Source organism: Salvia splendens, chromosome 5 (genome assembly GCF_004379255.2).
Source record: "Salvia splendens isolate huo1 chromosome 5, SspV2, whole genome shotgun sequence".
NCBI classification, from domain to species: Eukaryota; Viridiplantae; Streptophyta; class Magnoliopsida; order Lamiales; family Lamiaceae; genus Salvia; species Salvia splendens.
In genome coordinates this window covers 11929117-11955803 of record NC_056036.1, presented here as the reverse complement: position 1 = coordinate 11955803, position 26687 = coordinate 11929117, and the positions used below count along the sequence as shown (strand labels likewise).

Sequence of the window (26687 nt, the reverse complement as noted above, 5' to 3'; positions counted from 1 at the left end):
CGGATGAGAAGCTTACTAATGATCCCGTGTTGCATTATTAGGCTCATTCTGTGCATTATATGGGTATAATTGTAAAACAACAATGAATTAAAATGGAATGGGCGAGATTTCAGCGGGATTTTCATTGACGTTCCATCTAGTCACTCTCTCTCTCTCACTCCAACCGTCACAATCCTCAACGCAGAATCAAAATTTCGTCTCCCTCAATTCCCCCCTTTTCCAAACCCTAGCCGCCGGCGAATCACAGACGAAACCACACTCCCTTCGCCCGTGACCATCAAGTTCAAATCGACAACAAGGTAGGGTTTCAATGCTTCAGTTTTTCGTAATACACAGTGTTAATCGACGATTTTCACCGCCGGATCGACGATTCAATGTTTTCTCCCAAACAATATCACGTTTTTCAAACTCATTTTTTTCGAGAATTTTCATAAATCTAAGAATCGTTTTTTATTTTATTAGGGTTATGTACATTATTAAAGTTTGTAGTTAATGACTGGTTTACTATTGTCTATTGAGCGATTTGGTAGTGAAAATCGTATCCGATTTTGATTTGTGGTTCGTCTCACAGATCTGCAATGATGAAGAGAGGCATGCCTATCAAAAGCCAACCAACCCAGGCTGCAGGTGAGCAATTACTTGCGTTTGCTTGTATATTTTTTGGATTATTTATACATTATTGTACGGAGTGGTGTACATCATGGTTCTTGGTGGAAGTTAAATGACTATGTTTCGAAAAAAAACTGTAAATGACTGAACATTGTATTCAAGTTCGTGCATTATTTGATTAAAATTGTACATTATTGTAGGGAATAGTGTGCATTATTCATTTGTGCATTATTTGATGTCATTAGTAGATTATTATAGGTAGTTGTGTACAAATATTTTTGTTGTTTAATTTTCAGTTGTGCATTATTTCCTGCCATATGTACATTATTGTAGGGAGTGGTGTACATTATGTTTTTTGTATATGCATCGGTTTTATACAACGTCAATGGTTGAGATACTGTAATATTCATTGGTGCATTATTTGTTTCCTTTTGAACATTATACAGTTAATATTGTGCATTATATAATACACATATACATTATAGGACACAAATCGTCCATTACTGAGTAAATAAAATCCATTACACTGAAATATTTTCACATTATGTTAATAAGTTAAAACTACTCATAAAATCAGAACAAAAACGTCTCTGAAACATATCCATTACAGGACACATATCGTCCATTACTGGGTCAATAAAATACATTACATGGAAATATTTTTACATAATGTTTAGTAGTTTTAAAAAATGAAATTTAATTCATGTTGTGGTGCTATAACCTAGCCCCATGGGTTGCTAAACCCAAGGGGAATTATTCAAACTCTCTGCCCTTTGTGATGGTTCCGTTTGTGAGTGGGTACCACAACATAGCCCCATGGATTGCTAAACCCAAAGGGCAAGAATTCAATTTCCTTTCAACATTATTCTCTCCAATCTGTACATTATTCACTGATTCGTGCGCATTATTAGATACTATTGGTACATTATTTGTTGGACCAAATCTTAAACGCATTAAAAAATAAAATTGAATTCTTGTAGTGGTGCTATAACCTAGCCCCATGGGTTGCTAAACCCAAGGGGAATGATTCAAACTCTCTTCCCTTTGTGATGGTTCCGTTTGTGAGTGGGTACTACAACCTAGCCCCATAGATTGCTAAACCCAAAGGGCATGGATTCAATTTCATTTCAACATTATTCTCTTCAATCTGTACATTATTCACTGATTTGTCACATTATTAGATACTATTGGTACATTATTTGTTGTACCAAATCTTAAACGCATTAAAAAATAAAATTGAATTCTTGTGGTGGTGCAATAACCTAACCCCATGGGTTGCTATACCCAAGGGGAATGATTCAAACTCTCTTACCTTTGTGATGGTTCCGTTTGTGAGTGGGTACTACAACCTAGCCCCATAGATTGCTAAACCCAAAGGGCATGAATTCAATTTCCTTTCAACATTATTCTCTTCAATCTGTGCATTATTCAATGATCCGTACACATTATTAGATACTTTTGGTACATTATTTGCTGTAACAAATCTTAATGTGAAATTATTTCAGTGTAATGGATTTTATTTACTCAGTAATGGACGATTTGTGTCCTATAATGTATATGTGTATGAGACGCTTTTGTTCTGATTGTATGAGTAGTTTTAAAAAATGAAATTTAATTCATGTTGTGGTGCTATAACCTAGCCCCATGGGTTGCTAAACCTAAGGGGAATAATTCAAACTCTCTGCCCTTTGTGATGATTCCGTTTGTGAGTGGGTACCACAACCTAGCCCCATGGATTGCTAAACCCAACGGGCAAGAATTCAATTTCCTTTCAACATTATTCTCTCCAATCTGTACATTATTCACTGATTCATGCACATTATTAGATACTATTGGTACATTATTTGTTGTAATACAATGAAGAAATTAACTAAATTACTTTCTTATTGTTAAAAAAATGAAACCAATCGAGGAATACTTCCAGAATTCGGGTTTAGGCGAGAAACTACTCCACCATACGTGTTCAACGTAGAAAATCGAGTCAAGTATGTGAGAGAAGAAAAAGAAATTACGAAGGAATACGAAATAAAAACAAACTAAAATGCCTTCTTCCCTAATTGAAAACACCAAAACTTATGAAGGAAATCAATAGTAGCTTCTCAAAATTATGGCAGACGAATGGAATTTGAGTTTTGTGATTTGCAACAATGTAAACCGTGAAAATGGATGAGAGAAGAATTAAATATGGAAAATAAATTAGAAAATATACTTACCAAACTTAATGGAGAGAATTATGGAATTGAAATAACCGCTGCAAAAAAACTCTCCCAACAATGCCCTTTTCAAATTAATTTAATAATATAAATAATGAAAACAAGCTTAAATTTCGGCCATCAGATCTTGAAAATAGAGGGCCGAGATTGAGAAGGACAATAGAAAAAAAATGGGAAAAGGATATGATCATATCCCTATATATATATATATATATATATATATATATATATATATATATATATATATATATATATATATATATATATATATATATATATATATATATATATTGTGTATGGTACTATAGTATAGTCAATGTACATTGCACAAGTGGCTAGTATATAAAAGTTATATATATTGTGGTAGGAAAATGATCAATACAAAAATTGATCTCAATACCAAATCCAGATCAGAGTTGACAATCTAATGGTCAATAATTAAACAAAAACATGGAGGGTCATTATAAAATAGTTTTAGGTCATATTATAAAATTTGGGTTTGATGTCATGTTAAGATCATTTTATGTCATCCTTATTATAATGACATAAAAATAAGCTACTAATGACTTAAAAATGCCTTTCGTATGCTCGCTTCTGTATTTTTGTATTAAGAATGAGTTTGCATAGATCAAAACCAGTTTGTTGTATATGTTTTGATTTAGGTAGGTATAACTTATGATTAGATTTTTCAATGTCTTTAGTACCATTAATCCTTTTAAATAAGTCCTAAAATGGCTAAAAAAACAAATACACTGTAAAAATGAATCCACGTCTTTGAGAGCAAGAGAATTTGTCATTTCTGATTCTTAAAAATCATAACCATAGATCAGCATCAAATCATATTTACATAAATAAAAATTTGGCGCTGCACTATTTCTTCTGAACTTCACTTTCCGGGAGTAAAGTTGGTGGCATAAGCCCAAGCGTTGTTGTTAACGGGATCGGCCAAGTGGTCGGCAAGGTTCTCCAACGGGCCTTTTCCAGTGACGATAGCTTGAACAAAGAAACCGAACATTGAAAACATGGCGAGTCTGCCGTTCTTGAGCTCCTTCACCTTTAGCTCAGCAAATGCTTCCGGGTCGTCCGCTAGTCCCAACGGGTCAAAGCTACCGCCAGGATACAATGGGTCGACCACTTCTCCGAGGGGCCCACCAGCAATTCTGTAACCCTCAACGGCTCCCATGAGCAAAACTTGGGTAGCCCAAATGGCCAATATGCTCTGGGCATGCACCAAATTTGGGTTGCCCAAGTAGTCAAGTCCACCTGTCAAAAATATTATTATTATAAATGGTAGATATACATTATTTTTCACTAACTTATTTCACTTACATTCTATTATAAAACTAATATAATACATATAAATGCGTCTCACATTTTATTATTTTTTTTTCATCCACTTTTCTTTATAGTAGTATTACTATTTTTTAAAATTCATGCTGAACTCAAATATGACTCTCAGTTGCGGACGGGTGAGTACTCGTGTAAGATTTCAAATCATTAATACTAGCATTTAGACAATCGAATCTCACCTTCACTGAAGATTTGAGCACCAGCCTTGAACCAGACGGCCTCTCCGAACTTGACACCGTTGCGAGCCAAAAGCTCAGGGAAGACACAGCCGAGTGCACCGAGCATGGCCCACCGAGAGTGGATGACCTCGAGCTCGCGGTTCTTAGCGAAGGTCTCGGGGTCAGCGGAAAGGCCGGCGGTGTCCCATCCGTAGTCTCCGGGGAACTCTCCGGTGAGGTAGCTTGGGGACTCGCCGGAGAATGGGCCGAGGTACTTAACACGGTCGGGGCCATACCAGGGGCTGCCGGAGGAGACGGCAGGCTTCTTGCCTGTCTTCCTCATTGAGACTCTGCCGTTCCCGGCTGACTTGGCAGCGGCGGGGGAGAGATTCACTGCCTGTCCGGCGAAAGAGTGGGAAGAAAGAGCCGTTGAAGAGGCAGCCATTGAATAAGCTTAGAATGTAGTATTGGTTTTGCAAAGAATGTTGGGATTGATAGGAATGTAGTCTTGTAGAGATTATATATAGAGAGGTAAGTATACTACAGTACATAACTACAGATTGTTGTTGATGATATAGATAGATAGATAGATATCAGAATATTCTTCTCTATCTTTTTATTGGGTTTCAAGATTTTATGTTTGAGTTGGCAAGCTCTTAGCCATCTATTTTAGAATTTTACAAAGATGGTCCTAGATTTCCACTCTGGCCTTCATTTGATTCACTTGTTTTGGGTCGAGAAATCCAACGTAGGATAACAACTGCCAAATCAGCATGCCACGTCATCCACACCATCAAAATATCACCAACCACTCAAAACACAGATAATTATATCTTCTAAGTTATTGTAGAAGGCAAAAAATAAAAAAAAAATAAAAAAAGTTATTGTAGAAGGCATGGGCCCGGTTTGTTGTTTTGCAATTCATGGTGTAGACTTGTTTCAATTGAATGATAACATGTGGCTTTCGTTGCTCTGTTATTCTGTCCAGCAAATTTTCTATTTCATATTTCTTACTGAATTAGGATATGCTTGTAGTTTCCAAATATTTTGCATTAGTTGCACTATGATAACTAGATGGTTACACTTCCATTATTCCATATTGATGCTAAAATATTTATTTACATAATCATGAATTCATGAGCATCAACAAAAGACGGTAAGGTAAATACACGACAACCTTCATATTGCGATTCATAACACGACAATAATGTTGAAATATTTTAGTACAATATTTATGTAATTTATAATTCTTTTATGATTCAGTATTGTATCTTGTGATAAATGAATATAAATAAAATAATATAGTATGTAATATCAATTCGATGTAGTGTGTGAAATTCGATCAATTAAGCTGGGCCTGCCCAGCTTGGCGTAGGCCTACCACAGGTCGAACAACTTGAGCCCGGCTCAACCTAGGCAGCTTAAAACATTTTGCGATCTTTAAATGGAGAGATAGGTAAGCTAACAATTTACAGAAATGTCTTGATTTATCACGCGCAAAAGTCAAAACATTAGCCCAAAGGAGCAAAACCAATTCAGACCTTCCAAAGTAGGATATTTAGTAAAGTGATTAGAATTTTTAGAATTTACTACTACTGCAATAGGAAAACAATGCTGCTCAGCCCAACTGCAATCAAGATACTTCAGCCCATTGCATACTTACGAGTCCAGGATTGTGCAGTGTTCTCGTACTTGGTCCGGTCACTCTCGTATATTTGAGCAATCTCAGGCACAAGAGGATCATTCGGGTTTGGATCAGTCAACAAGGAACAGATAGAAAGTAGTACCTGCCCAACAAAAATGTGTTGAGAGTTACAACACCACTAAACTAGGGGATGGCACCCTTGTTGAGTAAGGGGATAGAATGGAACAATTCACAATACTATCACCATAATCATACAGAGTATATGTTATCCAAGAATATAAGATAGTAAAATATTTCTTGCACCATAAACATTTTTTTCTGAGGGGAACCATAATGCAGTACTCTCATTAGTATCTAAATTCACTCACACTTAATTGACTCGATGTAGAATAAAATATATGACTGTTGGTAGTCCCAACAAAAGCCAATGACAGGTCAAACTAAACAATACCTTTGATATTGTGAGGGCAGGGCTCCACTGCTCCTTGAGAATATCCAGACAAATACTACCATTGCTGTTGATATTTGGATGGTAAACCTTAGTTTTGAAAGATATCTGCTCATAGAACATGAGTAAAAACTCAGAATTATATAGCATTGTTTTCTGCTACTGGAATGTGCAGCCTGTCCCCATACATAAAATAACAGAACAGTTTCTACAATGCATAAAAGCTTTGCACTAAAGGCTGTGAAGATATATGCTCGTCATAGAGTCCATTTCTGAACTCCACTGTTTTCCATTTCAGTTTTATCATGCATAATAAACACAACAAATCGACATGCTCATACTCCTATGGCCACTAGTTGAAGACACTCCCACTATATGCTTCTAAAAATGTCATCAACAATGAGAAACCAGAGAGTCAATAATTCTTGTGTAGGCATACTCTTGGACTGTGCTATATATTTTAAAGGCATTGCTATGACAAGGATCATGGAAAACAACAGCATTCCACGATTAAATGGTGCCAAAAGGTGAAAAGACCCAAATAAAAGTCAAGGACAGGATACCTTTGGTGGTTTGAATGGATAATCTGGTGGAAAATGAATATTCACAAGAAAAACTCCTCCAGAATAAGGACTGTCAGGAGGGCCCATAATAGTGGCTTGCCAATGGAACATATCTTCACCAACAGGCCCTGCATAAAAAGTTATGGCAACATGTTGAAGCTGAAAATAAAGCAAACCCACAAATGCTCCACTTCGTACATAAGTCACATGATAGATCAAAGTTAGACATCTGTCATGTAACTAAGGCAAAAGATAGCAGCATGTCGAATGGAAATGTGCATAAACATAGTGACAATTACATGATTGCAAGGCATGAGATGGTCACTTGGTCAGCCTATCTAAACACTCAACCTGTAACGTTTGCAATTAGTCTCTATTTAGTAACATATCTAACCCTTCGCATGCAATATTTGCAAGTAGTTTTTATTTAATAACCTTCCTAAACCCGCATGTGAAATGTCCATTCTGTTTTAGGAGATCTTGCTTCTGTTCTTATAATATTTTAGCACAAATGCCAATTATTCACATCAAAACCACTAATAGAAACAATAAAAAAATAACTGCTACATAAAGCATACAAATAGCTTTATAAAAATACATGAACCAAGAAATAAGTAAAAGATGGATGCAAACCAGCACTGCAGGCAGAAGGAGGGTCCTTCTGCAAGTCCTTCAGTTCCTTCTGGATCCTCTTGGAAGCCATAACTTCTTCTAATTCTTCTTCGAATCAAGATTGCCTTCTCAGTGAAAATGTTCCAAGAGACAAAATTAGTCATGAATGACAAGCACAAAGAATGACAAAATTAACAGACAGAGAACCAAGCCCTGAGCCTCACCTTTTATGACAATAAATGTAGTCAATATAAAAAACCAGCAAAACAAGAACAAATAAATTTTACTCGTAAAAATAAGTAATCAGTATTGGCAGCAGAACTAGGCAGCTATACGCATTCTCTGGCATATCAAAATACATATTCGCACAAAGTGAAGGTGTATTGTCCCAACCGCAGAATTGAATTATCCTAAATGGATCATCTCTTCTTGCACTTCAAGACTACTATAGTAGTATAGAAAGCATCAAATTGAAGTCTCACTATATTCGAGAAGCAGGATCGTGAATCATTATACGATATTAAACCACCACAATCAAATTCATGAAGAGGAAAAACAATTCTCATCAGTGCACAGCAAAATGACCTAAAACAAAAAAAAGTATCCGACAAAATATGGAGTATTTAATAGCGCTTCAACGAAAAAAGGAAAAGAAACGAATACGAAGAAGCAAATCACGGTGGAACCCTTTCTTCCCCAAACCAACCTATAATAATAAAATAAAATCGAAAACGATGTGAGCTTCAACATCACAAAATCCAAATAACCAGACAACTCCGGAATCAAATCGCCATGCATAAATTGTTACTACTAAATTCAACAACGAAGAATTTGCATATGATGATACAAATTTTGAATAAACTCATTAAACAACACACAATATTGTCATTGAGCTTGTGAAAGAGAGAGAGTCTAACGTCTACATACCTTGTGGATGGAGGTTATCGATAGTCAGGATTTAGCAAGCCAACTATGGGAAGCAGCTGCTTTTTTAATTTGATTCTGAAAAATGATCGATTCGCCACATGCGTCGCGCGTGTCTTCTTCCCCACTATCTTCACGCACTTTGTAAACGGATTATAAGAAGAAGAAAAAATACTCCTATAAAGGAGCGAAAATAAATAAATTGGATACTCAAATAAGTCAAAATGATAAAAAAAAAAAAAAGTCCAAAAATTGGTCATACTCAATATTTTAATTGATATCATATACAGTATATGCAAATTTACTTGGTCATCTTACCCAACAGTGCAATTAGGAAGGGAAGAAGAAAGAGCTAATTGATGTTGAGAAATTGATAGCAACGTACTCTAAATAGTGACGCACGAGGGTTTATGATTTTCATTCTGTTGGATACAATGTTGTGAAGCAACTTTTTACCGTACAATGCAATTGATACTTGTTGAACGTGCAATTAGGTTTATGTTATAAGTTTGTGATGGAAACAATGACTTATGACTAACTTTTGGTCCTCGTAGTTGATCCTTATTTTTTGACTTGGAGATGTCCTATTGTAGTTGATATGTGAATCAATTTTTTGACAGCAATGCGAATGTCTGTTAATGGTGATGCAATTATTTGTCTGTTAATGGTGATACAATTATGTATGTTTAGAATGCAATTATTTTGTGTAGGTGTTATGCTGTCAATTTTTAAATTTTTTTAATTTTCGTAATGCAACTTTGTCTCCACTGTATTGCAACTTTGTCTCCACTGTAATGCAACTTCGCATGGAAAGTAATGCAAATATTGACTTATGAATTTGATTAGTTCATGTTGAAATAAAAATTTTAACCTATCATAATTCAAATGGAATTGCACGGTAAAAACTGTAAAGAGGCATTGGTACAATACAACTGTGTTCAAAAATGCATAATTAAACCAGCGTATGCAATGTTAATATGTCACGACCGCATTTTCTAAGGATAGAAAACACGGTTGATCGCGACTAGGGGATGATTAAAGAAGCGGGGAAGAAAGGGGAAAATCAACACAACACAACCACAGCCCGAAACAAATGGGAATAGCTCGAAATAAATCAGAGTTTTGAACAAAATAGACTTGAGTATTTTAAGATGCACAACGGAAGCAAATGAATGCGGTTCCATGTATGAAGACATGAACCTCCGAGAGTCAAAATCTGACTGAATTAAATGTCTTGTGTCAATAGCACTTCCTCCACCACTTCGCTGCTCAACCTGCACATTTAGAAATATATGCAGGGCTGAGTACAAAAAGTACTCAGTGAACACATTGCCGAAAATTACACATATACATTTGAAAATATTGTCAAGCCATCATCACAGTAACACTCGGGGTGTTGTTGAAAAGACCCGAGCTTACTAAAAATATCACATTGGACTGCAGTCCCTTTTTTCCTGTACTTAGCCATATCTGATCACATTGTGCCGTTGAGATGGTGTTCTCACACGGTCACCTTCTCTGCCCAACATGTCAGAGGTTTCCATGTGCCGGGAAGGTGGCCACCTTCCTCGGTCACCTTCTCTGCCGTTCACGGTCAGAGGTTCCCAGTAGGGACACCACCCTACCAGGACTCAAAATCGAATCGATTCACATATATCATCATTCATAAGTCACTTGGCCTTAGCCAAATAGATAGGCATCATACACAAAACATTTATGGCAAGACAACATCTTAAAAAAAATCACGAACATGTGTTCGTGTTATCACAAAATACAATTTGTATTTTTCGTATAAGAAAGCTCACCTGGATCATTTAGTTCCCTTAACTTGAATCATTCGTTCCGACTTTACTTGCGGACGTACCCTTTTGAAAATATCACAATATAATAATACAATAATTAGACTCACGGACAAAACTACTTAAATTAGAATGCATGCACCCTCATTAAAATCTTTTATCTCGTTTCTCGATTTTCACATATTTTCGATTATTCAGCGGCCGCCCAAGGCGTCGCGTGAGACGCCGGTCGGCCGCTTACGCCCATAATTCCTCTGTTGGCTCCTCGTATTTCCCTCCACGATATCGAATTAAAATCTCAAAAATTATAAAAGTGCACAATTAAATTATCGCAACCATTTCCCCTCGAAAATATATTTATTTTGGACTTGGGATAAATTATTCATACTTCAAAAATTATTCCGGAATTTAATTAAATAATTTCGTCACGATTAATTATCGGCACAAAAATTTACTTAAAAGCCCCAAAACAATTAAATGGAGCCCAAACTAAATAGATCAACCAATTAATTTATTAAGCCCAAAGCAAAAATTAAAAGGAGCCCATACTTAAATAAATCATCCACTTTTAATTAAAGAAGCCCAAAATTATTTCATAAAGGGCTAGGCCCAACATTCTATTTCTCTATTTCCTTTAGCCCAAAAAGTTAGTTAAATTTCGAAATGGGCCTAATATTTCCGATGCATCGCAGCCCCAAAATAATTAGAAAGAGATTGGGCTCGGATTTATTTTGCATAGCCTAATGCTAATTATTTTAATGGCCCAAAACCATTTAAAATCAAAGGCCCAAAAACAAAGCCCAATTAAAGAAACCATAGGTTAAAGACCTAAGTCTTCTTCTTCCTCATTTCACAAATACGCAGCACCCTCTCCTCTCTCACTTTCTCTCTTCATCTTCTCACGTTCAAATCAGCCGCCGCAGCGGATCCGCCTCCGTCGCACAGAGCCGCAGCCGCTGCTGCTGGATGCCGACGCCGCCGCTGCTCTCCGCACGCTGCTGTACCGTCGAGAAGCGCCGCTGCTCCGTCGCCCGCCGGGTTCGGTCAGCGCCGGTGCCCCGAAACCACCCCAAAACGTCCCACATCTAGCCCGACAACCCCGCACAATCCCGAAACAACTCCGATTCAACCCGAAACAGCCCCGCAGGTAAGTCCCTTTTACAAATTATTTTCTTTCGCAGTGGGTGTTCGATCGATTATGATCAAATAATTGTGTTATTGTTTGTTCAAATATTTGTGTTATGTGTGGGAAAGGTGGATGATGATATGCTCTGAAACAATTGCTAAAAGTTCATGCTTTAGAATCGAGTAAAAGATATACCTCCGTGAGTAGGAAAAATTAAAGAATGAATCTTGTTTTGCTGTAGAGACGGGAGAAACGGATTTGCAATTCTAAGAAAAACACTTGTGGAGTGGAGCTCACTGTTTCTACCCTTTTTCTATGAAACTCTAAATTTTCTTCTCTTAAATTTTGGATGTGGTGAAACTGGGGGTATAACTTGAGAAACATACTATATGATAGCTTTTGTTGGGAACAATAATATGATACACGTGTTGTTAAATGTTTTTAAGGCGCTGGAGAAATTGGCAGATTTTGCGGAGGACGCGTGGAGTTGGGAGTTGGCATATTGAAATGTCTATTGGGCTGCCAAAAGATATAGAGAGAGCATGGAGATGGGCTCTCCCAATAGTCAGTTTTAAAAGAAAGATTGGGCTCAAAATATAGTTCATAGGCCCAACAATTAAATGTAAATTTTCTTAAATTTTATTTCATTGGGGATATAGGGATGCTCATGAATTTGTAAACTCATGCCTTGGTGTATTGTGGTCTTTCAATTACTTCAATGAAATACTTTTTTTTTTGTTCATATCTTTTAATTGGTTTGGTCGAGGAAACAAGAAATTAATAAAAACAAAACTTGGGATTCTAGATAATATTATGCTAAACGTTGGACATTTATAAAAAAAACACAACTAAAGGGTATAGGAAAAGTCGGGACGTTACATAATATAATAAAACATAATTGTTCTTCAAACTTTATAGTTTCAGCAAGTAAAACAAAATGCTTGAATAGCCAGGAATACATTTTCGTCCCTTCGCTAGACAACAATACAACACCGAATGTCACAGGCTTTCCGTGATTGTCTTTCCAAGTGAAAGGGGGAAAATCACGCAGTACCTGCAACACGTCATACATTGTGTGACAATATGATAAATGAAACAATCGACATGGCGGGATGCAATATTATAATCAACTAGTCATAAAAGAAAATAGTTAAACGCATCAGACACTAACCTAATCTATGTGACTGTGATTACCAAAGATGCAACTCAAGCTGTATGCAATTCGTCGTACCACATAAGCAAATTCTCTCTCAATATAAGAGATGAAGCCACGTTGGGGGCAGGGGGGGCCCCGGTCCCCCCATCAATTTTTCCATTTACTATATACTACCTCCGTCCAACATTAAGTGTCACATTTAGTGTGGGCACGAGTTTTAAGAAATGTAAAGAAAAGTGGGTTGAATAAGTTAGTGGATTACGAGTCCCCCTTATATATTTTAGTTTTATAATAAAATGTGAGTAGAATTGGTTGGTGGAATGTGAGGTCTACTTATCATTTATGGTAAAAGTGAAATGTGACTCTTATTGTGGGATAGACCGAAATGGCAAAATGTGACACTTATTGTGGGACAGAGGTAGTATAATATATGTATACTAAAGCTTACATGTTAGGTTGGTGGCGCAGTTGGTAGGCAGCCGAGTCCAGAGATCGAATCCATTTGGCAACGGGTTTTCCTCTTTTTTTCCTCTACTTTGTATTCATCCACTTTTTTTTTCTCTTCTATGTATTTATACATCTTTTTTTCTCTTCTTTATATTTAAGCAGTATAATGTGTAGTATATTTTATTTTCTTTGCTTTCTATTTTTTGGAACATAATTTCTATTTGTTCTCTTTTGCATCACTACTTATGTTCATTTTAATTCTTTGTCATCTCGTAATTGCTTTCTTCCATCATTATACTCATAATAGAAAAGTTTTAAAATATAACTATTTTATTCTATTTGTTATAATTTATATTTTCGTTGATATTTTTTATGGAGACATTTAAACATTATAAAAAATTCGTTTACATCCATTCTACTTATGTAAATATTGAAAATATCAAATAATCAAGCTTCCGAGGTCGTGAACATCGATAAAATCCTATAGGTATTAACATTAATTTGGGCCCCTCATCGTAAAACTTCTGACTTCGCCACTGTTTATATATATATATATATATATATATATATATATTAAGCAAACATTTGTGCAACATATGCAACATCTTTACAAAGAAATTGCAAAATTAGGCAAAGGACAATACCTGCCTTTGTTGTATGTTGAATCAATATTCAATCGACGAAGTCAAATGAACAAACATAAAAAACTGGAATTTAAGTTTAATCACAGAAGTAAAAAAATGAAGAGCGAATTAGAACACCAACTGAACGTGAATCAACCAAAACAAAAAGCTGACCTTCGCAAGAATTGTCTAATTCCATTGATGCCATTCTTTGGTGAATGTAGATTTCGGCACTGTAGAGATTGTATTAGACTATACAGATTGTATAAATATTCTTCAACTGTCGAAAAGATGAAATCTTGGTGAAGAATGATTAATTTAACCGTAAATAAAGTAAAGATTGTAACTTCCCATTTCTCCCGCATAAATGACGGCACTTTAGGATTTATAATAACTAATGAATATGTACATTCCGAACTTACCCTTCGTACATGCAAATATGAATATTACATGAAATTTCAAGCGGGTGATGTGGCACAATCATGTGCATCCGTAACTGAAATCAAATGGCCCATATTGGTGAGAAGTTGTAAATTTAAAATCTGTTATTTTTGAATTGCATCCCGATCACAGTATATGCAAATTTACTTTGCAAACATATATTGACTTACGGTATATGGGAAATTTGCAAACATATATTGACTTACGGTATATGTGAATAAAAAAAAGTACTAAATTTACTATGATTTTATACGTAGTTTACTCTGAAACATATAGTCAGTTATGGTACATGTGAATAAGAAAATTTATTTTATAGGAATATTAAATTAGATAGGGTTGAAAGTGGAAAAGAAAATGTGAATATGAAAAATTAAATAGTAAGAGTAGTAGTATTTTGTAAGAACGTGGAGTATTAGATTGGGTTGAAAGGGGAAAAGAAAATGTGCAACCTTCAATTTTACGTACGAGTGAGTATATACAGAAAAATTCAAATATCGCCTTTATTATAACGAATAAATACTAAAAATATCAAATTTTCAGTATGTTATTATGATACTATATCAATTGATTTTGATATGGTAAATGTATAGGTTTTGACATACCACAACATACCGAACATGCAGTATCATACATATATCAATATATATCGAACGTTCGATACATGCCGTATGTCTGGTACGTACTGATCATAATATTTACATATTATAATTATACATTAATATATTGCTAAAAATACCACATAACTTAAATATATATTAATTATAATTTTTTTTCGGTATGAACAACGGTATTATGACATGTCGTGTCGTATTTCAGTATATTGTAAAAATGAGGAATACCTACTGCAGTCACAATATGATAACAATATCATAAATTTATCATACCGAATTTTCTCATACTGCGAATCTGCAATGAACAACTGTATTACGACATGTCGTGTCGTATTTCAGTATATCGTAAAATGCGGTATACCATAGTAACGATATGGTAACAATATAAAAATTTTATCATGCCAAATTTTAGTATACCGAAAAATTCAGTAAGGTCTAAATGTGATATTTTTCTATACCACAATTTTCAATACAATATGCCGTATCGCATCAATCCACCCCTAATTTTAGAGTCTATCATAATGTAGAAGTGAATAAAATGGGATCCATGCTTTTATATAGACTATATTAAATTAAATGTATAAATGAATTTTATCTACAAATACTCATATATATATATATATGCGTTGATATTCAAAATAAATATAGGTAACATTGTAGGCATAATTCATAGTATTTTGGTAGTGATAATACTCCTATTTATAAAGATGGCGAACCATTTGTACATCGCTGATCCATCAGCTAATTTAGTAGTACTATATTTGATTTGTGTCAGTTTCTGTAAAATGTTTATTAATCTACCCGACTCTATACGGCTGCTGGTTCGAATCTTGTTGCTAATCAGCTTAATCTCAGGTGCCCTCTCTCTCTGGATTAATCTCTTAAATACGCTTTGTTTTCTTCTGATAATCTGTTGAGTGGAATGTCGATATCAAATTTAGAAAAGGGAAATCATGTATAAGATTGGCAGATCGTCTTTCTTCAATACCCTCGAATGCTCATATTGGCCTCGCATGGAGATTTAAGACCAACAATCGGATGTTGAATCTCTTTTACGTCAGTAATACAATTGTGATTTCCATTAGCTTTAAGGTTTTCTCAAACCATGTTTTCTGTTTTCCTTCATTATATTTTCCACCCTCTTAGGATTTGAATCTAGGTAAATAAGGTAATTTGATCTCTCTCTCTCTCACATATATATATATATTGTCATTTGATTTATCATTTAATAGAGTGGGTTGGAATGTGCTGTGTTTTAGCGCGAGCTTAATATCGTAAAGTAAACAAGTGCAATCTGTCTCAGTTTTTTCATTCTTGTATTGTTTTGCAGAGCCAGTTTAATCTTCTAACTGAAAATGGGAGGTGTGCTTGATAAGGATGGATCTCCCGATGCTTCAATCCCGAAGACAAAGATTGAGGCCAAAATTATCGAGGCAGTGCGAAGGAGAGAAGTTCAAGGGAGTTCTATGACAGCATTTAACAGCATTATCTTAAAGTTCCCAAAGATTGATGAGAGCTTTAGGAAGTGTATATCAACATTTGAAGAATTTGGTGAATTTCTTTTTAGATATGCTTGCTTCTGAGTTACTTTATTTGTCTTTTTTGCATATCTATAAGGGAACAGGTTGGCATTGCATAATGAATAAACTCAATTGTAGTACTAAGCAGGGCAGTCCAATAAAAATGAAATGTCTAATTCTGAGCACTAAACAATATTTCATGTAACATTACATGTATTCTTAATAAGTAGGAGTATGTGTTTTTTCCACATTCTTTGCTTCTTTGAACAATAAACAACTACTTAAAAGAGTCTCTAAGTATAAGATAACATGCAGTTTTCTGTGAAATTTCATAAATCTCTTGTTTGCTCTTCATACTTGCTTTCACTATTTAGGATTTCTGTGGTGGTATTCCATGTTATCCACTTGAACAGTTGCAAGTCGTAACTAGGATTTCTTTTTTCCTCTTAATAGATGAGGATGGAAATGGTTCGATAGACCCACAAGAACTGAAAAACTGCTTCCACAAGCTAGAGATCAACTTCACCGACGAGGAGATTGATGGGCTGTTTGAGGAATGTGATATAAATGATGATATGACAATAACATTTAATGAATTTATTGTTCTCCTTTGCCTCGTTAACCTTCTGCAGAAAGATCCTGCTGCTGAGAACTGTGTATCCAAAACGTTCCAACTACGTTTATTCTGCTTTTGTCTGATATTTGAAAACGACTCTTTGATTGGTGCATTTGTCTTCTTCTGTATGCGTAATTGATAGCTCATGGAACAAATTACTTGGATAAACATAAACTGGCACCTGAGGTTTTGAAGAAGATTTTAAAGCTTTTTTGTTTAGTCATTTCCCTTGTGCACGCTTTTTCTTGTTGAAGATATTCTTGAATTTGTATTTGGCTAAAGCATGTCTATATGATCATTGCTAAACAATGGTTGTGCATTTTCCTCTGCCTTGTTCTGGCCCTTGACACTAATAGAAATCTCAGGTAGGAGGGCAGAGTCTCAAGGCTACTTTTGAAACATTAGTCGATGCGTTTGTGTTTTTAGATAAGAACCAGGATGGTTATGTGAGCAAAAATGAGATGGTTCAGGCCATTAATGAAACTACTGCTGGAGAACGCTCTTCTGGGATGATAGCCATGAAGAGGTTTGGTTAGTATTCTCTCTCTGCAGAATGAAGGAATTGTTCTTCAGTCAGATTTTCACGAGTGCCTAACTTATGATGTGGAAGTTTCAATAGTTATTAAGCTGCAGTTGGTTTTTGCAGAGGAGATGGATTGGGACAAGAATGGAATGGTAAACTACAAGGAGTTCCTTTTTGCTTTTACTCGTTGGGTTGGCATTGATGAAAATGACGATGAAGCTGACAAAGAGGACGATAGTTGAACTTCCCGTACTGCTTGATTTCAATGATGTTTCTGCTAAATATTTGCTCATGTTGGCTACTCATCTGAATTATTTTTTGTTTGTTTTTCATTCTGAAGAATTTGGCAGTTGAAAGGAAGAAAGAAGTGAGAATTTTGTCACAAATCTGTATATTTATGTTGTAGAGAATAAAATAAGTAAAGCAATTACGTACAATTTAAATTAAGTTCGGACATAAAGTCAAACTAGAAAAACCTGTATAAGGAATTGATTCTGTCGACTGCGGTCTTCTTTGGATATCTTATCACCCGTGAACTGGCAGGCAGAGACGGAGGTTAAAAATGATAGGGCCTCAAACAATATTTGAGGGTGTTTACCATCGATTGTCCTTCCAAATAGACCATTTTTCTTCCGTTAATATTGCAGTTGCTGTGAAGGACCCGACAACACTTCACCATTCCATTGTGATCCATCATATCTACTCAAACCACTATCCCAATGACTTGACTTGAGGCATTCAAGCAAACAATGTGGGACTTGGCAAATACACAATGCCGTCATTTGTCTTATATAATAATGATTATGTTTAGCAATTTTGATTATGATTGGGGAGGCAAGTAGTAGAGTGAAGGATGAGAAGAGTTTTCATGTTTTCGCTTCAGGATTTATCTCCCAAATAAATTACGCCTCCAGTTGATTGACTGGAGACTGGAGTAGCAATTGATTAGAATTTAGACCTATTTTATTCTTCTTTTAATTTGAGTGTTGCGAGAGGCGCAGAGAGAATTTTTGTGTAGATTTTGCCGTTGATAAAGTCATTTTAGAATTGAAGAAGACATAAAAATATGGAAAAACGAAGGATGCAGGTAAAAAAAAAGTACTCTCTCCGTTCCATAGTTATGGAGGTGTTTCTTTTCATCACGAATATTAAGAAAATTGTGTTAGGTGAGTTAAGTAAAGAGATGATAAAGTGGAAAATGAAAAAGATAGAGAGATGAAGAGAGAATAAAGTAAGAGAGAGTAAAGTAAGTATGGAGAAATGTGTTGACTTTTACTAAAAAATGGAAATGACTCTATTGCTATGGAACGTACCACAATGACAAAATGACTCTATTACTATGGAACGGAGAGAGTAAAAGAAGTCAGACAGAAATATAGAGGATACGAGAAGAGAAATTTTCACTGAAGAGAAAAAAGAGAGGTGAGGTGACATGGATGGAAGAGGGGCGCTCAAGTGTTGCTCGTCCCTCAACATTTCAAATCTCTATGTTTAGTAGTGTATATTTGAGCCTTTATATTGAATCGTTTAGTAATTACTATCTACTAAGAGCATCCACAATGGCGGATGTCCCGGCGGACGTCGCACCGGCGTGCCGGACGTTCGCGCGGGACGTCCGCCATTAGGCAGCATGCATACGGATACGGACGTCCGCTGCGGACACCGGAGTTCCGCAGCTTTCAGGGACGTCCTCCATTGCGTTGACACGACGGACGTCCTGATTTTTTTATTATTTTTTGTGGATGACGTCGGGATGTCCTTGGGGATGTCCGTCATTGTGTAGTGAGATATCCTTATGAAGTGGCAGGAGGTATTTTTGGGAAGTCCGTCGGGATTTCCACCGGGACATCCGTCTCATTGTGGATGCTCTAATGTAATTATTCATTTATTTTCTCTTTATCATCGGTTTTCTTTGTCAATTTTGATCTAGAATCAGTAGGAGTTAAACCATGTAGAGTCTAGGTTTACTATAAATAACTTATTATGTTATATCACTATCTGCTAAGAAATATAGAGTTTGTTATTTTTCACCAATAATCTATCTATCTACAAATTAGGGTTTTGATAAACCCTAATTCGTCCCACAACCCACGTTCAATCTTAGATGCGAAGTCTCCTCGTATCAGGATTTCATTCAAAAGATTTTGGTCCCAAATCACTCTTAATTTGCCGGTGTCTACATATTAGTTCCATATTTTTGCATCACGTATGCTTTGATTACTTGGAGGATCTACATTTAAATTTTCAATCATCCACAAATTCGAACACTATTCTTCACCTTACTTTTAATCTCAGAAATTAAATCATGGGATTCATCAAATCATTAGACTGCAAATCCCACAACGAACACTCGGAGTTGAACATGCTCTCCCCATTTCCGGTCTCCTTCCTACTCCCTGAGTCCTCGCCGCCGTGCTCCTCCTCCGCCACCTTCTCATGCAAGGCGCCGTCTCCCGCCATGCACATGCTCTGCCCCCACGGCGACGCCCCGGCCTCGTTGTCCAGAGACGCGAGCTCGTAGTGGAACCCGTTGTCCGACCCGGGAAATGAGCCGAACACTCCTCCGATGTAGCCCGAGGTGGCTCCGACGGGCTCCCACGGCTTGTCCAACGCCACCGGCTCTTTGATGGCCTTAGACAATCCGAACTTGATCTTCTCGACGGTCTCGTCTTTGGTCTCCTCGTGCTTGACGCTGGCTGGGACGCCGCCGCTGTCGTATTGCTGGAGCTCTATGTTGATGCGGCGCTTGGTGAGGAGGTGGAGCATCTCGTCTTTAAAGCAGCCGAGGGCGGCCTCCGCCAGATTCGGCGCCTGGGGCGGCGGCAGCATTGCGATCTCCGAGATCAGGTGGGAGAAGGGCTTGTGGGTCACGGGATCGATCCCCATCCCGGAGAGCTTCTTCTTCAGCTTCGTGTTCCAGTGATTCTTCACGTCGTTGTCCGTGCGCCCCGGAAGCTGCGCAGCTATCACAGCCCATCTTTTGCATATATGAACAATGAATGAGAACTTTAAGAACTGAAAATCAGATCAGTTTGCTGATATATAATAATATCAATTGGAAACCGATATGGTTGAATGAGAAACTCATATCGTTTGTGATATCAATTGATAATGTGTTGACGAACTGATATAGTTATGCGTTCTAACTTTAAGAAGAGTTATGGAATGAACCATTACCTATTTCCAAGAACGGAATGCAAAGTGACAATAGTTTGCTCCTCAGCTTCGGAGAAGTGGCCATGTTTGAGGTCGGGGCGGAGGTAATTAGTCCATCGCAATCTGCAGCTCTTCCCGCATCTCTGAAGGCCTGCAAGAGGATAAGAGTGGGCATTCAGAATTAAAAAAAAAAAAAAAAACATAGTAAATAGTGAAAGGGATAGAATAAAACCAGCATGCTTGGGAATAAGGCGCCAGTTGCGGGTGCCGTGTTGGGCGATGTAAGAAGAGAGCTTGTGATCCTCCTCGGGCGTCCACTGGCCACGCTTGACGTTGTCTTTCTCGCAGCAGGGAAGGCGGCCCATCTCGGCCTATATAATCCTGAAAGTGTTGCAGGTAGTTTATTGCTGGAAAAAGTGAAGTGGGGATTGTAAGTTTGAATGTTGTGTTGTGATGTATAAGAGGGGGCGTAGATAAATGGTTAGTGAGGGTGGTGGGGCTGAGACTATAGGCATTGAAAGCGCATGAATTCATTATAAAATTCAACGCTTGCAGAGTGTGTGAGGGAGGGGCCGGTAGCTCACCCCCAAGATGCCCGGTCAACCCCACAGTTGACTCTCTCTTCTCATGTCGTCATCATTCTTCTAAATTAATCATTTCCCCCATGCATTGCAAAGCTTCCCCACAAGAGCTTCTGCTTCTTACCTGTTCTTTTTTCTTACTTTGTTATAGTATATCAATTCACAATTTGCACATATGCTCTCACCTAGGCCAAACACAAGCGCAACACACCCAAATACACTACACTATGTTAAAATTCATAATTTTTATCCCACATCGACTTGGTAACGATCCTAGCTCACCTATATAAGTGTGGATAACCCTCCCCCTTATGAGACCTTTTAAGGGGTGAGGGCCCTTCTCTTGCCTAACCACGTGATGGAAGTCGGATGTGTCATTCCGGCCTACGCGTGAGGGAGTGTGTTAAAATTCATAATTCTTATCCCACATCGACTTGGTAACGATCTTAGCTCACCTATAAGTGTGGGTGTTAAAATTCATAATTCTTATCCCACATCGACTTGGTAACGATCCTAGCTCACCTATAAGTGTGGATAACTGATACGAGACATTGCCATATCTTCCATATCTTTTATTTAGTTATCTTTTTTATTCATAATATCTTTTCCATATCTTTGTTTTCTTATTCAATAAGTTAGGGTAGTAGTATTCTAGTATTATAAATAGGAGAGGATGTTATCATTTTAATCATTCAATGAATATATTATTTTGGCCAAGTCCCTTGCATAATACGTTGAATCCTTAATCCCTACGCCACCTGCTGCCCGACGGAATCTCACCGCGCACAGCCGGGACGTATATCTGATCTACAGTCGCTGCCCGACGGGTTGGAACCCGCGCACAGCCACCCAGATTCTTCCTCCGCCGACCCACACGGGCGCCGGATTTATTCTTCATAGTTGTTCTCCGTTCTACCGAACGTTAGGGATTTAGGTCCTTAACAACTGGTGCTTTCATTGAGAGCTGACCCTCCCACCATCTCGAACCGAAGCTACACCGCTGCCCGACGGAAAACATTCCGCGCACAGCAACTGCTTTGGTTGTCGAGCCCAGCCTGTCCGCCGAGCTCTAGCCGTTGGACAACCTTACTTCTCCAACGCCTGACGAGAAGGATTCCCGCGCGCCGCGTCGAAGTGATCTCATCCTCCGAGTTCTATTATCATGTCCTACAACTATCATCGCCAATTCGACCACAACCATGTGTCACGCAGCTACTCCGGAGTTAGGCGCAGTGCACAATACATCCTGGATTGGCAGCAACTATCCCGACCACCTCACCAAATGGAGTCGGTCCAGACCTGCCGCCCCACCAATTGGGATCCTCCCAGTAATCGAAGACTCATGCATTTCCAACCCTATGATCCACCACAGCCACCACATCTCCGTGAACCGCCTTCTCGACTCGAGATGCCACATCAGCACACCTACATGCAGCCACCACACAACACCAAAATGGGGCGTTATGAACAATTGATCGACCTATTGGATGCCGCTACCTCCAGGTTGGAATCACGTTTTGAAGAATTTGATCGACGTTTGACTAAATTGTAGGCGTCAAGAGCAGCGTATAGACCACCGCCCAGGCGTCGTCCAACCTGCTGGGATCCGCCATTCCGAACGCAAGGTCATTGTGTTGAAGAGATTCGCGCTCCTCCGCTGCTGGAGCCACCGCCACAGTACACGCCTTTACCGTTTCAACAACCGACGCTTGTGCATGCCCGCATGCCTACTTGTTGGGACACTCACGACCAGCGCCAATCACGGGGAAGTGCGACCCATGAACAGCCCTACGGTGTGCCCCCATATGAACAGTCGTCGCCAACACCGCGACAATATTCTTGTTGGGACCCATCAGGACAGCACACAACGGAAGCCGCTGATTCCCGGCACGTCTTATATTCTGTTGAGGCAGCTGTTTCTGGAGGAAAACGAACCACTGGGCCTGGTATTAGGCCATATTTGACGTCGTATGGGGAGACGGGTGTTAATAAGGAAGTGGATCACAAAAGACTGTCCATTACATGTTCGAAGATTGATCACGCATACGACAATGACAGTAGAGCAACAACAAAGGAGCTAGTAGATGAGGTGGATAGAACTCTCTTCTTTGGGAAGACTCTTGGAGCTGAGCCCATAGCAATCGGGTCGTTGGATTTAAACCTTGCACCCGGGGACCAATTAAACGAGTTGCCAGGCCTACCACGTGCGAGACTCAAGATAGAGAACGAGCCTTTCAATGAGGAGGAAAATTATGACCATTTTGCTGTCCCGTAGCAACCTTCGTTGCCTGCTGCTATCTCATGCTCAATGACAAGGATCGTGGTGAGAATTGGATTTGCCGTGGGAAGTGTATTGTTGAGAAAATTTTCCAAGGATTCACTTTATGTTGATAAAAGGAAATTTACATGTGATTCGGTAGTTGATGACAATGGATCTGCATTGGCTCGGATACAGTGACCGTGCACATTTACATTTGATCCCGGAGGAGATAAATCGCCAAAGCTTCTTCTTTCAACTCTTCGCTGCTTCGTGGTTCCCACCTTGAGGACAAGGTGGATTTTAACCGTGGGGGAGTTGATACGAGACATTGCCATATCTTCTCATATCTTCCATATCTTTTATTTAGTTATCTTTTTTATTCATAGTATCTTTTCCATATCTTTGTTTTCTTATTCAATAAGTTAGGGTAGTAGTATTCTAGTATTATAAATAGGAGAGGATGTTATCATTTTAATCATTCAATGAATATATTATTTTGGCCAAGTCCCTTGCATAATACGTTGAATCCTTAATCCCTACGCCACCTGCTGCCTGACGGAATCTCACCGCGCACAGCCGGGACGTATATCTGATCTGCAGTCGCTGCCCGACGGGTTGGAACCCGCGCACAGCCACCCAGATTCTTCCTCCGCCGACCCACACGGGCGCCGGATTTACTCTTCATAGTTGTTCTCCGTTCTACCGAACGTCAGGGATTTAGGTCCTTAACAATAACCCGTGTTAAAATTCATAATTCTTGTCCCACATCGACTTGGTAACGATCCTAGCTCACCTATATAAGTGTGTGGATAACCCGTGTTAAAATTCATAATTCTTAATTCTTATCCCACATAGACTTGGTAACGATCCTACCTCACCTATATAAGTGTGGATAACCATCGACTTATATAAGTGTGGATAACCATCGACTTGGTAACGATCCTAGCTCACCTATATAAGTGTGGATAACCCGTGTTAAAATTTATAATTCTTATCCCTTCGCTCACCTATATAAGTCAAGTTGGAAATTTTGCACAACCCATAAACTTGATGATCCTTAACCACTTTAAAAGTTTAAGATATACTCTAGATTTAGCTCGAATTTTCATTTAATCAAAATTTTATATAAATAATCAAAGGCAATTATATTGAAAATCCAAACATTTAATTTTTTTGGTAAAGAAAAGCAATCCAAACCAAATTTTAATTGCAATTTGGATTTGTCAGATACTAGGTTTGGCTTACCTTAATGAATATAATCTCACCTCAATAGCATTCATTAAATACAAGGATCTTGTATTTAATAAAGTCCTAAATTGATATGCTCAAAACCGTGAGCTTTTTTACATAGACAATGAGAAATGAAGCAAGCAGCCTTAGCTATTCGGTTTCGAGTTGGGAGGTGAAGCGCGCAGAGACGAGTCCTTGAATGGAGGCGATCAAAGCCAGCATATTTATGGAGAAACACATGGCGCTGAAGGCTCTGAACAGAATCCAGTTGCTTGTCCACGCTCCGATTCTCTTCCTTCTCAGGCACATTTCCACTGGGAAATATATGGCCATCGGCCAGAAGCTGATGGCTCCCAACACTCCTAGAACTTGATTGAAGTAAGGGAAGGCCACCGAGATTGCTGTCGTCGCCACCACATATGCTGTCCTGAAACAGAGTCTATGTAGATTAAAGGTCAGAGGCTGCAGCATTGGGAGCTTCAGAGTGAAATCTTTATTCAGGAATGTGGTGCTATGCTCCTTGTCCACCATCGCAAATAGAGTTTGAGAGTACATCTGAAATATGGAACAAATTTTGTGAATGTGATCACTATCATTTTATCAAGATTGAAGCAAGTGTAGAGACGCTGACCTGATAGCCTCCAACTAAGTGCACAACAATGCACGCGTTAGCAAGGTCGATCAACCAGTAAGGCTCGTAGAATCCAAAGCCGGTCATGATGTTTCCTGGCGTTTGATCTCCAAATGCTGCATAGATAAAAGAAGGTGGTGGCAGCCACCGATATCACTGATGCACGCTTCATTGTCCCGGTCTCTGGTGGAGGGGATCTCAGTGTATCCTTTACCACAAAAAAAAAATCGAAATCACACAATGTAGTAACCTCTTTATTTCTTAATCAATTTTATTAAACTAGTTCGCCTGTATGCTGAGAACAATCATGGTGAATGGATAAGCAAATGCAATATCTCCCACTGCTTGAAAAACCAGCCAAAACTTGTCTGTGCTAGTTGATGCTTCTATTCCACTAATGCTTCCCATAATCACTCCATCCCCTGAAAATTTTTACATCAGTATTGCACCAAAATACGTACTAATAAAATAGACGCGTACCGATGACTTGTGCAGCGCCAAGCCCCAGCCCGATGGAAGAATAAGTGATGGACGTGACTGCAGCGACCACCGAGAGCCATTCCATGCTGTGGAGATTAGGTATCTGAGACATGAAAATTTGAAGTTCACCGAATAGAAGCATCGGCTTTGTATCTCCGAATTCACACGGAGCATCGTGTCCGTACTTATGATAACAGTTGGACTTCTGTATTGCACTGCGCTTACCAAACACGAAAGGCAATATTCAATACAAGTTTGATATTTTTCTTGCTAGGAAAAGGAGTTCATTCATCCACAACTCTGTTTCTTGTTCAAGATTTTTCCACTGATCAAAAAAACACTCTCACAAACAGATTTTAGGACTAGACTAGTAACTAGTTTGACCAATTAAATCCACCTCAAACATGTAGCAGTAGTAATAACATAGGCAATTCCTGTCCCAAAAAAATTGATCTGCATAAGTAGTCCACTAATCCAAGCACTCTTCTCACCTGCAACACACAAACCAAAATTCTACAATCCAAATACATGTGATCAAGAATAGAAACTGATCAGAATCCAACCCAAATTGATCTCGACAGCTTCAGTAAATGATCTATTCCTGATGGGACCATGCTCGGGGTCAGGGGATCGGTAGCAATCGCACATTAAAAACGTGGAAATGAGAGTGACGGCAGCGAAGAAGAACATCAACAGAGGGCCAGCAATCCAGCCTAACTGCGCCATGCTCCAAGCCAGAGACAGCACCCCCGACCCGATCACACCGGTGATGATATGAGCCACTGCTGTCCATGTTGTCCCTTCAGCACACAATATTATAGTACCTCAAAATTAATCAAACTTCAAACAACAATAGTAATTCCAAATTTCTGAGATGAGAAAGCATACAAACCAGTTCTTTTTATGTCAGATGTTTGAGAAAGATCAACAAGAGGTGAAGAAAGAAGCTGGTCATCTACGCCCAT

General features: G+C 38.2%; 4 protein-coding genes, 2 long non-coding RNA genes and 1 pseudogene across 6 annotated transcripts; 2 read left to right on the top strand and 5 right to left on the bottom strand.

Annotated features, from left to right (window-relative positions):
- Positions 1–3595: 3595 nt before the first annotated feature.
- LOC121803059 (chlorophyll a-b binding protein of LHCII type 1-like) lies at positions 3596–4837 on the bottom strand. Its single transcript, XM_042202772.1, has 2 exons — positions 4352–4837; positions 3596–4085 (listed from the first exon to the last, which is right to left on the bottom strand). The coding sequence occupies exons 1-2, from the start codon at positions 4773–4775 to the stop codon at positions 3709–3711; spliced, it is 801 nt and encodes a 266-aa protein (XP_042058706.1). The 5' UTR covers positions 4776–4837; the 3' UTR covers positions 3596–3708.
- A 950-nt stretch (positions 4838–5787) lies between these two features.
- On the bottom strand, positions 5788–8677 carry LOC121802137 (ubiquitin-conjugating enzyme E2 11-like). The gene is made up of 5 exons (XM_042201715.1): positions 8526–8677; positions 7620–7723; positions 6987–7114; positions 6427–6531; positions 5788–6117 (listed from the first exon to the last, which is right to left on the bottom strand). The coding sequence occupies exons 2-5, from the start codon at positions 7687–7689 to the stop codon at positions 5974–5976; spliced, it is 447 nt and encodes a 148-aa protein (XP_042057649.1). The 5' UTR covers positions 7690–7723; positions 8526–8677; the 3' UTR covers positions 5788–5973.
- A 1067-nt stretch (positions 8678–9744) lies between these two features.
- On the bottom strand, positions 9745–11899 carry LOC121802702. Its single transcript, XR_006050838.1, has 3 exons — positions 11643–11899; positions 10328–10387; positions 9745–9796 (listed from the first exon to the last, which is right to left on the bottom strand). It is a non-coding gene; the product is annotated as an uncharacterized LOC121802702 (long non-coding RNA).
- LOC121802701 lies at positions 10703–12189 on the top strand. Its single transcript, XR_006050837.1, has 2 exons — positions 10703–11468; positions 11894–12189. It is a non-coding gene; the product is annotated as an uncharacterized LOC121802701 (long non-coding RNA).
- Positions 12190–16080: 3891 nt separating this feature from the next.
- Positions 16081–17626, top strand: LOC121803810 (probable calcium-binding protein CML21). The gene is made up of 4 exons (XM_042203408.1): positions 16081–16276; positions 16699–16901; positions 17218–17392; positions 17508–17626. Exons 1-4 carry the CDS (start codon positions 16081–16083, stop codon positions 17624–17626), a joined length of 693 nt encoding a protein of 230 aa, XP_042059342.1.
- A 1858-nt stretch (positions 17627–19484) lies between these two features.
- LOC121803216 (transcription factor MYB80-like) lies at positions 19485–20969 on the bottom strand. Its single transcript, XM_042202912.1, has 3 exons — positions 20773–20969; positions 20562–20691; positions 19485–20361 (listed from the first exon to the last, which is right to left on the bottom strand). Exons 1-3 carry the CDS (start codon positions 20903–20905, stop codon positions 19683–19685), a joined length of 942 nt encoding a protein of 313 aa, XP_042058846.1. The 5' UTR covers positions 20906–20969; the 3' UTR covers positions 19485–19682.
- A 3792-nt stretch (positions 20970–24761) lies between these two features.
- LOC121803809 lies at positions 24762–26687 on the bottom strand (annotated as a pseudogene).

Excerpts from the sequence above, each read along its gene's own strand:
- LOC121803216 (XM_042202912.1), bottom strand. The coding sequence starts at position 20,905 with ATGGGCCGCCTTCCCTGCTGCGAGAAAGACAACGTCAAGCGTGGCCAG. Across the intron at positions 20,692-20,772 it reads CCTTATTCCCAAGCATGCTG|GCCTTCAGAGATGCGGGAAG; the intron begins GTTTTATTCTAT and ends ATCCTCTTGCAG. Across the intron at positions 20,362-20,561 it reads CATTCCGTTCTTGGAAATAG|ATGGGCTGTGATAGCTGCGC; the intron begins GTAATGGTTCAT and ends TATATGCAAAAG.
- LOC121803059 (XM_042202772.1), bottom strand. The coding sequence starts at position 4,775 with ATGGCTGCCTCTTCAACGGCTCTTTCTTCCCACTCTTTCGCCGGACAG. Across the intron at positions 4,086-4,351 it reads TGCTCAAATCTTCAGTGAAG|GTGGACTTGACTACTTGGGC; the intron begins GTGAGATTCGAT and ends TATTTTTGACAG.
- LOC121803810 (XM_042203408.1), top strand. The coding sequence starts at position 16,081 with ATGGGAGGTGTGCTTGATAAGGATGGATCTCCCGATGCTTCAATCCCG. Across the intron at positions 16,277-16,698 it reads ATCAACATTTGAAGAATTTG|ATGAGGATGGAAATGGTTCG; the intron begins GTGAATTTCTTT and ends TCCTCTTAATAG. Across the intron at positions 16,902-17,217 it reads ATCCTGCTGCTGAGAACTGT|AAATCTCAGGTAGGAGGGCA; the intron begins GTATCCAAAACG and ends TGACACTAATAG.
- LOC121802137 (XM_042201715.1), bottom strand. The coding sequence starts at position 7,689 with ATGGCTTCCAAGAGGATCCAGAAGGAACTGAAGGACTTGCAGAAGGAC. Across the intron at positions 7,115-7,619 it reads TCCTTCTGCCTGCAGTGCTG|GGCCTGTTGGTGAAGATATG; the intron begins GTTTGCATCCAT and ends CTTTTTATGCAG. Across the intron at positions 6,532-6,986 it reads ATCCATTCAAACCACCAAAG|ATATCTTTCAAAACTAAGGT; the intron begins GTATCCTGTCCT and ends TTCTATGAGCAG.